At 31.3% G+C, this 13,863-nt stretch overlaps 1 protein-coding gene across 2 annotated transcripts in view; it reads left to right on the top strand.

Moving 5' to 3' along the window:
- Nucleotides 1-288: 288 nt before the first annotated feature.
- LOC125048726 (protein real-time) overlaps nucleotides 289-13,863 on the top strand; it is a 37,841-nt gene continuing 24,266 nt past the window's right edge. For both annotated transcript variants that reach the window (XM_047647564.1, XM_047647563.1), the window contains exon 1: nucleotides 289-622. In XM_047647564.1, coding sequence (XP_047503520.1) covers nucleotides 560-622 — 63 coding nt within the window. In that variant the 5' untranslated portion in view covers nucleotides 289-559. The remainder of the gene's footprint in view (nucleotides 623-13,863) is intronic.

Raw genomic sequence — 13,863 nt, 5'->3', positions numbered from 1 at the left:
GGATGACTCAACGGCGAACCAAATAAATTAATACTCAGAAGTCAGAACTTTTCGCCGTTTAGTTTTTTATTATTTGACAGTTGCCATAGATAGTATCTTTTTTAAAATATTTAAAGAAAATAATTTTTATTTGGTAAGTATTTCTTATTTTAATGCAATACTAAACAAAAAGACTACCAAAGAAAATGTCGATTTGAAAAAGTTTACTTTTTGAATAATCGACCTACGTCAGTGTAATAGTTAAATGTCAACCATGACAGTCCGTCTACGACAGTTTCCATCTAAAATCTAAATACATTTTTACTTTTGGAGTACGCGGATCCATAGTTCGCCTGTTGTTGGCTGTTGTTTTGTTGGCTTTTGGCTTGACGTGTATTCGTGTTATTTTTTGTTTGGCGTTCGTTTATTTTCATAATGTTTTGTCGTGAGTGAAAGGAAGTCCAATTAAATCGAGGTTATTATCGAAACTTTTTTTGATAAACAGAATGAACTAAGAAGTAAGTTGTGTAAAGGATCCTTGTCCTTATTTTGACTGAGTGAATTTTCTGTGATTGCAATCATGGTGCAGGAGTACGTTTCTTCCGTGAGGGTGCACAAATATCCCTTCGAAATGGTTATGGCGGTAAGATTTAGTTTTCTTATTGCAATTTTGAGTAATAATTTCCCTTACTTTAATGTGATAAACCAACAAGGTACTGCTGTAATGTGAGTTTGAAGTCTCAAGAATTATTATTTCTCTTAACTCGTTACCAGGTTTACAAATTATGTATAATAACAAAGATTTATTCAAGCTGGTTTTAAAAGTAATTTAAAAAATTATAATATGCTTAGACAAACATTGAAAAATATTATGTTAAATAAATGATTAAGTATAATTCATATCTGTTTCAGTAATTATTTTTTTATCTGTATGCATACTACCTATGTATATGGTTTTCCTATTATAACCATATGTAAAGTTATTGTTGATTTAAATACTGAAAAAGTCAGCATTGAAGCATAATATATGGAATATGTTTAGTAGAGGAAGTAAAAGGTCAATTGAATTATTTATAACTACTTTGTAAATGGCGGTTTATTGTCATTTTTATTGAGGCAATAGGATATAAATTGTCATTAATCATTGTTTTATAGAAGATATGCTTTATTTATATTAAAAATAAAAGTTCTATATATAAAATCTGGGCATATATATCATTTGACCGTATGCCCTTTAGATTATTCTTTTTATATAAATCTCCACTATAGATAATGCATTGCTAGGGGTTTTTAAAGAACTTTGACATCATCTTACAACAAAGCTATTTGCTCTTGCAATATTTACAGTGCTGATGTTGCATATAAAGATTTTGCTATTGTTATTGGAAGTTTTAGTTAACGACTCTATATATACTCTATATACTATATACTATACTTAAAAATACTTAAGGACAAATGAGGACTGAGTGATGTGACAAAAGTTATGACCCCTTGTTTTTAAATATGGTCTGTAGCATTGTTAGAATACAAATGTGATTAATTTAGATTTTAGTACATGAAGCTTTATTTATAAATATGCTATATTAGTATAATATACAACATATATTTCAAACTCAGCAATCCTGTTTTGTTTTACCTAATCTTTGCCTAAAATTGGTCTAAAGAATGTTTAATTTTCTGCCGACTAAATTGATTATGTTGGAGAGAAATCGTATTTATGGCCGTGAGAATCGCAATAGTCAGATTTGAAGGATATTACTTTCGAGACTGGAATTTAGCTATTGGCTTTGATTCAATTTTATTTAATTATGTTAGAAATTATTTTAATTTATATTATTTATTGCATTTGAGCTGATGAATAAAAGTAGTAAATTTTTCAATTATAGATATTGTCTTTATATTTTCGTAGTTGCAGAGGCTACATAAGGCTGTTCGTTCATATAAAAATAATCTTTCGGTTATCGAACAAAGAGATAATGAAGAATGGTACTAAAATTAACAATGTCTAATGACTCGCTAAGTGGGTCAAGCATTTTCGGCAATTTTCAGCGATCTTTGGTTCATTGGCCGCTGCTTGTAAAAACAATACGACTGTAATTAATTAGCAACCTAATTTTGAAATTAAACTACATTTTTCACGGAGTAGCGAGATTAATTTCAGCAAATAATGTTTTATTATCTTTCGCTAGTAAAATTTCGAAGCATATCTAAGTTTGAAAAGAAATCTATTTTTATGGGAAACCTTAATAATAAAAATATATTGTGCTTCAAGAGCCGTGCAATTACAATCTTGGAAATTTAATCAAAAAAATTTAAGAGCACACATTCAGAGCCCACCACGCCTGACCTGCGAAACTTCTTTTTTAGTTTCTTTTGCAGCTCTTTATGCAACAAAAGAACCAGATTTATATAGCAACCTTTAATGTACGCACACTGAGAAGAGACGATAGTCTGTTAGAATTGACAATGGCACTGGAAAGCATAAAGTGGAGTATAATAGGAATCAGTGAAGTTAGGCGCATGGGCGACAAAATAGAAGACTATGGCGAGTTTGTTCTATGTTCTAAGGGAGAGACCCCAGGACAATATGGCGTCAGTTTCATGATACATTTAAAAGAAATGAAAAACAATATCCTTGAATTTCAGGGGGTTTCAGAGCATATAGCAGACCAGAAATACAAAATATATATATTTTGTAATTCTGATATAAGGCTACAAATAAATAAATAAATACTTCTCTTAGTCGCTCTCTGAACCAACGTTGTCAGTGAGGGATGCCATTTCGTAATTTTAGCGGTTTTAGTTGTATCTTAGATGTTGTTCTAATTACAATCAGAAAAATCTACTTTTTAAAGAATATTAGTAATAATATAGAATTGATAAGGTAAAAAGAAAATCACAACAATTCTGTTAATTTTCTCGTCTTGATATTGTAATCTAACACATTTGTATTTTAACACAGTTCGAAATAAATATTATTTTATATAATACTAGCTGACCCCGCAAACTTTGTTTTGCCATGTATATTATTTCTAATAAACATTTTTTTAGTTCAATAAAAATAACTATCTACAATAATAAAAAATAGGCGTTGATCGTAGAGGGTTGACAATTAGGGGTTGTATTTATTTTTATATGTTGTATCATAAAAATATAAAATTTTATCCAACAAACTTTTTTTTTGGTGGATGCATAAAAATTTCATAAGAATCGGTCGAGCCGTTTCGGGCGAGTATGGGAACGAACATTGTGACACGAGAATTTTATATATTAGATATAGCATAGATGTGTTAATTTGGCTGCATTATAAGGATTGCTGGCCACGTTAATATTTAATGTGGTAGCGTCCTCGCGGATGGCACGTGTAGAATTTTGCTATAATATATTATTGATGTGTATATCAGCAAGCGGCGCTTGCGATGTATAATCGCAAGCAAGGTGATTCACCTGCCAATAGGTTTTTGTCTTTTAAGATTCAGTCAGATAAATACGATGTCATTGAGGACGTTTGATTACAAGGAGATATCATGTCCTTTTCGAATGTACTTACTCTTAGAGTTGAAGTTTGTATACTTATTCCTTAAGTGTCGGCACTTTACTATTATTTGTTTAAATCACAAGGTCGTGATTTCTTTGCATTTCGTTATCATAATAGCACTACTTTATATACAAATGACCATGGAGATATAATTGTCCGAGATACCAATTACGCTAACTGCAAATAAATTCTTTAAAACTTTTTAATTGCGTCTTGGTATCTCGTCTTCTGAATGCTTTCGTAAATATTACCGATTTTAATTTCGCTATCTTTATAAAATTTTCTTGCTAAAACTAAAAGTAATACTACATATAGGATTGAGCAGTGTTGCCAATGGTTTCTACGTGCGACTCATGCCTGGGGTCGTAGGTTCGACCCCGGCTGTGCACCAATGGACTTGCTGTCTATGTGCGCATGTAACTACTCGCTCGTTTGATAAAGGAAAACATCGTGAGGAAACCGCCATGCCCTAGACGGAAGTCGACGTTTGATGTGACGTGATGTTGTAGCGCCATTAATATTATAGAGATTATTTAATGTCCTCAGTGACTCAGTATGGATGCCCTGTAATGCAGAACATTGATATAAAGGTTATGATAGACTTCCTTGTTTTAAACCGATTTTATTGAGGTCGTGATCATAGATTAAGCCACGGACAAACGAGATTTGTAGCGAAGCAAATAATTTAATAAAATATTATCAGAGATAGGAAAAATGCTGTGTGTTAATAAGTTAGAATAAGAAATATTTGTTCATAATTTTGTGGATAATGAAGTTAATTATATTAAAAATAAAATATAATATAAAACCTAGCCGGTAGCGGAACTAAATTCTAACTGGTAATGGGCGACAAGAAATGTAGTAGCATCTCAATCTCGAGCCTATACGTAAATCTCTCACATTATAGACTCTCACACATATTAGACCGTAATCTCTGTTTTAAATAAATATTTGGAACAATGATAATAAGAATGAAAGCGAAACCTCGTTCAGTATTCGACATTTGACCTTCGTATCAGTTCCTTGTTGCTAATATTGTTATCACGTCTTTGAGAATTGGCTAACACTTACCGCTAACGTGATGTGTTGTAATTTAATTGTGGAAAATGTTTAATGATTTTATCTGAATATAAAATTATTTAATAATTTCAAAATAGGTTTTATAATCCGCTTTCATTTGTTTTTTCGTATGAGATAAGTAATTGGTTAAATAAATTTATATTTCGGCGAATAATTGTTTCGTATTTCAATACTTTTGCGTTGACTTTTTATCGAGTTTAAAAATAACAAAAGCGATTTGCAATTTGCTTGGTTCAAGTACCATTGCTCCAAAGGTTCTTAGTGTATAATAAAGTCAGTATTTAATCAACGAAGAAATCCGATTTTAATTGTATAATGATAGACACACGTATTATGTAAAAATAGAGTCGAACTGACGGCCCATATATGTACGACGTGTCGTTAACATACATATTTTTTTAAAGAAAAAATACCAAATCACCTAAAAAATGATGAACAACTTAAATTTTCACCTTTGATGTTTCTGTTATTGATCATACCGTATTGATTGACGTTTTAACCACTTAGATATTTACTTTACCTATTTTGTGATAAGTAAATGTTTTGAACGAAAACTGGTGTAATTTTGTGCAAATCTTCCTAATGTAACATCGAGATACAATTAATTCAGACACAGTTTTGTGGCTTTGTTTAATTTAATTTCGTTTTGCATTTCCTTTTCCACAATTTTACCAGAGTTCAGCACTATCCTTACACAAAAATTCTCAGTATTATAAAATGAATATGTATACAATCTGATAGAGGAATTGTCTTTGTATGATCTCGAATCTATTTCTTGGGTTTAAAATATTATTGGGAATTTTTCTGTTTTTAAATCGAGTTAATATATCTGCGGATATTGTGTGTTAAAGCAAACTAAGGTACAGCGTTAAGTAGAACCTCGGATTAGGTTTAATTAACGAACTGTTATTTCTAAAGGAAATTGCAACAGTCCATAGCGATGCCGTAACCGTTAGAGTGTCTGACACTATCCGATACGACCGAAGAAATATTATTTTCATTTAATATTTTCGTTTCTTTGTTATTATTAATGTCTAAGAGAACCATGGTACAGTGTCTTACAGCTTCGCACATTTAACGCGTACAAAGTACACAAGTCAGAAGTGAAACTTCTTTGGCAAACTAATTTTTAACTCTTGTTCATATTTATACAAATCTAAAACTTTAGATTTCCGAGACTTAAGAGGAGGGAAAGAGGAAGATAATATCTTAGGAATTTAATTGTCATTAAAATATTAAGTGTCGAAAATTAATACAAATTATAAATTTATTTTTTTTAATTTATTTCTTCGACAATAAAAACACGTGGCATAGCATAAAATATAAAATATGTACTAATATTTAATAATTTCGATTTACGAAATTTTAATTTTAAAAATAGAATATCTATAAGGTAATTCACCCTTCTCACTCTCTCATAAACACTTTCCTTTTTCATCGAAAAAAACGCTGCACATCTTCGTGACGTTCCGTAAAAATTTTACCCTCATGCGTTTAAAGAAGTTTCACTTCAAAAGTGTTTTAGATAAGCGACCATGCATGTCCAGATAGGATTTGAATATTATCATAAACCGGAAAATACACTTTAAACCTGTGCCAGATTAGACAAAAGTTAGTTGAACTTCTAACAAAAAAGTTAATTTTTTGGCATCTAGCAATTATTTTGTAGAAGTATTTTTGATTGATCTTAAAATCTTCCAACGTGCTTTATTTATGTTTAATTTCTCGTATTAACAACAAATTTCTATCGTATCGTATAATAAGCCGTTGAAACAATGTGCTAACATTGCTCGATAATTTTTATGCTCTTACGCTGTTGAAAATTTAATTGACTAAATACACGATAGTGCAGTGTTAATAATGAATTATTTATTTATCTGAAAATATTCTATTTACAAGGATGTAAATTCTCTAAAAGGTTGGGAAGGAAATTATTAAAGTTTATAAATAATACATTTATATTAATGTTGCCGTTTAAAAATATATATTTATTTGTTACTACACAATTACAAATATGGAACACACAGTTATATGAAGAAAAAAAACGTGTCTGTACTTATGTACACGCGTTCGAAGTTATACTTCTTTGGCGTAACAAGATCAAAATTGTATCTTTCTCCTTATTCTACGTTTGTAGAAAAAACTACACTTACAATAGAAAAAAAATACTCTCATAATTTTACCCTAACGCGCTAAAAGAAGTATAACTTCAATACTTCTACTTCTACGTTTAGTATGACACTGATATGTATTACTTCCGGTATATATCTCAATAAATTTATATCACGATTTTAAATTTATCTGCTTTTTCCTCCATCCTTTTATATAACAGGCTTACCTGATGTCATGTGATAGCGCCGCCCGTGGACACTCTCAGTGAGCGAGTGCGTTGCCGGCCTATTAAGCATCGCTCTTTTCTTCAAGGACCCTAAGTCGAATTGGTTCGGAAATACTTCAGTGGGCAGCTGGATCCACATAGTGGTGGTGCGCGGCAAAAACTGCCTTAAAAATCGTGCTGTTGTAGAACGATGTTTAAAAAATAAACGTTATATCAAATAGTCATACAATTTTACAGAGCATTAACGAAATAATTCGGCCGAAACATTCCAGTATTCGCCGATGACGTGCAAATTTTCAGTAATGAAATTACGTACTGATCTCATTTCAGTTGCATTCTATGTATTAAAATACTAAAATTTAAAGAGATAATATTTATAATTAAAAAAATATTTCCAACACTACTGTCTACTGTCTCTTTTATTGTTATTTTTATTGTTTGAATGAAAGTAATGAAGTGGCTTGAACATTGGTTTGCGACTTATTTATTTTGTATTAACAGATATAATCACGTGTCGTGGGAATAAATAGACGTAAAAATAATTCAAGTGCGTGACCGATTGTATACCAACACTCATATATTCTTAACTAAATGGATGAAGTATTTTCGTGAAAGAGCCTTTTGCCCTTGTCATAAATGGGGCCGAATGTCGAAGTTCAATATTGTTTCGATTCTGCGTAATGACCGTGCCCCGGGTCATTCAATAACAAAGCGATTATTCAATTTGCTGCAGGCACCGAAATAGTTCCCCTGCGGTTCAATTCACCTGGTGCTCGTCAAATTGTAACTCGACATACATTCCGTTTTGTAAATAAGAATTCAATTACATTTTCGATCATACGAGAAACCGAGGCCGAGCGAGCGAGAACTTTTTTATTAGATTGTATGATTCGTAGATATTAATGTCTCCAAATTGATGCCTCTTCCAATATGCTCTTATTATTAAAAAGGGAATTCGAAAAAAACCTTTACGCATCGCTTGTATACCCCAATACAGAAATAATTCAATTCAAAATAATTTATTCATATAGGTACAATGTACACTTATGAACGTCAAAAAAGAAATGTACATTAAATGCTTCTAATTTGACATATCTACTGCCTGGTCTCAAATCAAGGGCGTAGAACGGAGGAGAAGAACTGGCAATAAACTCTCCGCCACTCTTTTTAATCGCCAAGTTTTTTGTTTGACACAATGTTTGTAAGAAGCTGCAACCATTATAATAATAATAATAAAAAGCCTGTTTAATTTCCAATCATAAAAAGAACAAAAAAATAATATACAGCTTACATTTTATAAACCAAATATATTTAAAGAAAAAACTTTTTAACCGGATTGAAGTTATGTATTATTATAAATTTACAACTATTTAACATAATTTTAAATTTATCCGACGTTTTGCGTGCTTTACAGCGTGCGTGGTCACGGTGACTGAAGACAAAAGTCTTTTGTGAATTTATAATAATACATAACTTCAATCCGGTTAAAAAGTTTTCTCTTTAAATGTGTAAAGGTTATGTAAATCAAAGACAATGCTATGAACAAAATATATCTTTTTATCCTATATATCCTATATCCTACTACCTTCAGTACCTACCGTCGATCGGAACCCCTTCACGGGTAAAGGCCTCCTCCAGCTCAATCCAACTGACTCTGTCTATGGCTTGCTTTCTCCATTCGCTTCCTGCTAGCGTTTCCATTTCTTCTATCCACCTTTGGGGCGTCCTTCCTTCTTCCCCTTGATCCTTTCCAATATAGAATATAGAAAATATATACCCGCTCACCGTCTACAATCTGAAAATAGGACTAAAGGATGAGCATACCTTACGCAGTGTTAGAGATGCATTTGAGACCTAGTATGTAGTTACACACTTTATTCATTCACTCACTCACTCACTACACATATGCACCCACACACTCACTCATGCACTCAGGCGTGTTGATAACAGTTAAAAAAATCAAAAATAAAAGATGTAATTAAATTATATATATAAATATATTTTAAGGAATTTATAATTAAGTTTGTTATGGAAGAGCTAAACCCTCGAAAACCAACAACAAATCTTACACATTGTAATGCATATATTATACTTAAAATTAATATACACATTTTTATTTTTATATTTGAGTGACTAAAGATCCTGTTGACTATACAGTTGAATGTAAACGAAACGAGCCATCGTTTTGCCTTTCGACTACAATATCTCACAATTTCAAAAGGCTCAAAATATTCGATTTAATATAGAGATCTGTTCAAAAAAAATCTAACGAACTTAACATGGTACGCATGTAGTGGTGTAGGTAATTGTGAATGTCAAAGTTCAAATAGTCAAAGCTTATCATAATTGAAAGGGATCACGCGAAACCATTCAATTAACTTTTCATGTGAACCCTAATCGACCGATTAAATCTTGTAATACTCGTGAGCTGTAATAATGTTGTTGGATTTAGATTGGTACCAGCTGATCTCGCAAACGTTGTTTTGCCGTATAAAGGTTATGAGAGTACTAATAATAAATAAAATAAATCAATGGCGCTACAACCTCTTTAGGTCTGGACCTCAGATTTCTGTATCTGTTTCATAATCATTTGTTAACCTAATAGGCAAGTAGGTAATCAGCCTTCTGTGCCTGACGCCGTCGACTTTTAGAGTCTAAGGCAAGCCGGTTTCCTCACGATGTTGTCCTTCACTGTTCGAGAGAATGTTAAATGCGCACATAGGCAAAAAGTCCATAGGTGCAAAGCCGGGGACCGAACTTCGACCTCAGGGATGAGAGTCGCACACTGAAGACATTAGGCCAGCACATGACATGACAGTACTAATATCATTATTAAAAGTAGGGATTTCTGGTAGAATGGTAAAAACAATTAGGAATTATATGTATTTTTAAATGTCAAATCCTTAAAACATTTAATTAAAAATTTATAGCCACCCTTATCACGTAGGGGTATTAAAATTAGTTTACGCCCTATTCTCAAACCTACCGAATATACACATTTTTTAAAATGTTCTGTTTATGTATTATTATATTTTTTGTTATGGGATATTTGGTACTAAATATTATTAAGTTTAATAAATTCCGTAACGAAGGTACCTACTAGAAGGTAATTTACAACTTAGCAGGCATTTAATCCGCATCAAGAACTTTAAAGGATTTTCAGGATATGAACACGCTCGTAATCCTTCTTAGTCTGAGATGGCACTTCACCTTTTGCATGGGGATTGAAAAGGAAGTAGAGTTAATTAAAACGTATGAATTTTTTAATTAGACTTTCTGTATATATGAAAGTATAATCGAAAACTTAAGCTCTTAAATAATATTGAACCTAGGCTAGTAGCCAAAGCCTAGTAATAAAGTTTATTAACAAATGTTTTCAAATGATCATCAATAAACTTCCAAACTTTCAGAAAATATAATTTTTACTAAGACAAATATTCCAAATACAAAAGAGTATTTTAAATACCTATTAAAATTTGTTTGACGTCAGAATTTGTTCCTGTATACAGTGGTTCCAGGCTCACGTTATTTATAGACGCGTGGGAATTAGTGACGTTACCAGCCTAATCCACTTTGAAGGTCATTGACCTTACTGTATAGAAGCCCCTGAAAAATTAGGAAACCTCACGAACATAAGTCTTGATTATGTTTGTTAATCCAATTGAATTTTTGCCATTGAGGTTGATAATAAATCCAAAATTAGTGGAAACCGTATTCTATATTTAGAAGTGAAACTTCTTTGGCAAACTGATGTACAGGTCTCCCTAGATTTAGTTCAGGGGCTCCATAATATCATATCTGCTAAAAATGTAACTTGTTATTGAGTAAAGAATTTTGAATTTTTTGAATATTTATACAAATCTAAAACTTTAGATTTCCGAGACTTAGAGGGAGGGAAAAAGTGAGATAATACATATCTTAGGAATTTAATGAAATTAATTGTTAATAACAATATTAAAAGTGTCGAAAATTAATACAAATTATAAATTTAATTTTTTAAATTTATTTCTTCGATAATAAAAACACGTGGTATTTTAAGTTAAAATTCGTCATTTGAGATTTCAATAAATTATTTTGCTTAAAATATAAAATACTAATATTTCATAATTATAAAAATAGAATTTCTACAAGGTAATTCAACCTTCTCACTATCTCTCAATCGGTCTCAATCGCGCTCTCCCTTTTCTTCGACAAAAACGCTGCACATCTTCGTGACGTTCCGTCAAAATTGTACCCTCATGCGCCTAAAGAAGTTTCACTTCAAAAAATCAGTTTTATTTTCAATAAATCTCAATTTTTTTTCTAAATATACAGGCAGGGCACAAATTCACTCATCTTTGATTGGTCACAGATAGGGATGCATCGATACGCTTTTTTGCCGATACGATACCGATGCCGATACACTTATAGGAATATCGTCGATACCGATACCAACGCTTACTGAATTAAAATTAAATTAAGGTAAAATATATCAAGTTAAGTTAAAGTTTATAATTTTTATTTAAAAAATATATATTCAAAAAATAGTCACAAACTTTGAATAATTTTAAAGGTTGTGTTACTGAAATTAAGAATTAAGAGTTATAATAAAATTAAATAAATAACTGTTAATAATTAAAATTAACAATGATAATATTGTTGTAATTCTGTATTTCATTAAATTTGGTATCGAAAAAATACTACTCGCGATAGCAGTTAAAAGCCAACTAAATGATCTTCAAATCTACGTTCAATAAAGTCTCAATGATCTCCCGCAAGCCATAATATCTGATAACTATGCGCTGGCAAAGATAGTTGACTCGAGTAAAAATTTTGGTCTACTAATCAATCCAACAAGAGTTTTTCGTACTAACTACTAGCTGATTTGAGACTGATCGTAAATTGTTATCGTGATTCATGTACACTTTTTATTTTTCATGTAGACTTTTTTTAGTTTTTAATATGTATTTTTGCCCTCCTTTTCATTTAATTATGTTCAATTTTTATATTGTAATGCAACAAAGTTTTAGTAAATAAATAGTGTTTAGCAAAATGAAATACATATATACATAAATAATAATGCTTTGTCCCCAAGCGAATGATAGAGACAACAAACTGAATAAAACGCGGAGATTTCTCGGGCAACAATAGGCTGTGGCTCGTTTGTAACAAACTAGATCATACAAAATGCGCGTTTACATAATTTTTTTAAAGCGTGAAATTTGAAAAGTATCGGTGAATCGGCAATGAAAATATCGCCGATGCCGATATATCGGCAAACCCAAAGTATCGCCGATATATCGGTATCGGCATCGGTATCGGATGCATCCCTAGTCACAGACTACTGCATATTTATAATGATGATTCGATGTTTACGTGTTAAAGGAGAGAAAAGAGCGCGTATTTGTTTTTAATATAAAAATCACGTAGCGAAATCAGACGACGATCATTCTGAATCACCGACAACTTTCACTAGCAGAGAGTGATCTAAATACGCTATTGTGACTGGTCAGTAGTTAAAATGTTTAAGGCTGTGCTGTACTTGCAGTATGAGAAACGAGGAAGATAATACATACCTATTTCATTGCTCCGAATCCAAAACTTGTTTTACTATTTTTTTATTGTTATTGTTTCACCCTAACTATTACTAATAAAACTGGTTTTTCATTTATCATTTAATTAAATTCCTACCCTGGCAGAGATTATGCGATAAGGCCGGACGAGTGTTTTGCAAAGATTGTATTTTTTATCTGTATAATCCAGTTTTCAAGCAGTTTGTTTGTATTTTTTCTTATGTACAATATATAAAGTATCTATTATTACTAAGTGGCAGAGTCGATACTTAGCACTAAGTATGACATGTCGGATTAAACACACGCTTGCCTAACCGACTGTCGTAATTACTTTGGTACATTTTCCTTGCAGCAATAATGAACAATAATTAATAAACAATCTGTACCAACACGTTTTCCTGCTGATAATTTCGGTTCTGACGTATTGAGGGCGTTTCAATGCCAATGAATATTAGCACTGTGCTGAAGTCCTCGTAATTGAGTGTACTGTGATTTTATGATAGCAAAGAACCTTTTGATAAGTAATCCCTCTCCATGAGCACGTACGCGAAACGACGGAATAAAATTCTTCTTAAATAAATCAACGTTGTATTGTCTTATTATGTTTAATATAATAATGTTTTTTTTTAAATTAATTGATGAATAGTCCATTGTTTATAACTACGTAAATACGAGTTATTTAGGAGATTCATTTTAATTCCTAAAAAAAGTTTAGGTATGGCACATTATTGGTTTATTAGACTTTTTACGTAGATAATACAGTGAAGTTACTGGTTGCACATATTTTAATTTATTTATCTTACCGTAGAAGATAGCAGGAATAGAATATACGGGAATTTGTCTATTCCATACGATTTGTTTATCTAGTCGGTTTAATTTGGAGTACAGCATTGCCAAGGTCGAGTACTCGGAGCTCTCTGCATACTCACGGAATCTGGTTATTCTTGTTCGCTTGTTTAACATGTTTATGATATAAACAATATTATATTAACAGGTCTCTCGCAAAAGTTTTATGTAGTGTTTCTTGACTTGAGAGGTACTTATACATTATAATAATTTGGAATTAATACGAAGCATAAATTCAATTACAGTTATGAAACTTTTATTCTCCAATTTAATATATTATTTATACGCGACAACATATCAGATAAATATTTCACACGAAGCTTTGATAAACACACATCATCTTTAAACATTAGCATATATCTAAATCCAATTATAGATACTGAAGTGCGATATAAAAGTAATGATTCTGGAAACAGTCTAAAATATTTACCTATAGTCTTGATTCTCTACAAAATATCTACTATTATAAATATATTAGTATCTTCGTCCAAATATTCTTACGAGCTATACGTTATCATATAAGTATACAT

Source organism: Pieris napi, chromosome 4 (assembly GCF_905475465.1).
Source record: "Pieris napi chromosome 4, ilPieNapi1.2, whole genome shotgun sequence".
Taxonomy (NCBI): domain Eukaryota; kingdom Metazoa; phylum Arthropoda; class Insecta; order Lepidoptera; family Pieridae; genus Pieris; species Pieris napi.
Note: the sequence above shows the minus strand (reverse complement) of the source record. Positions and strands in the feature narration are given on the sequence as shown.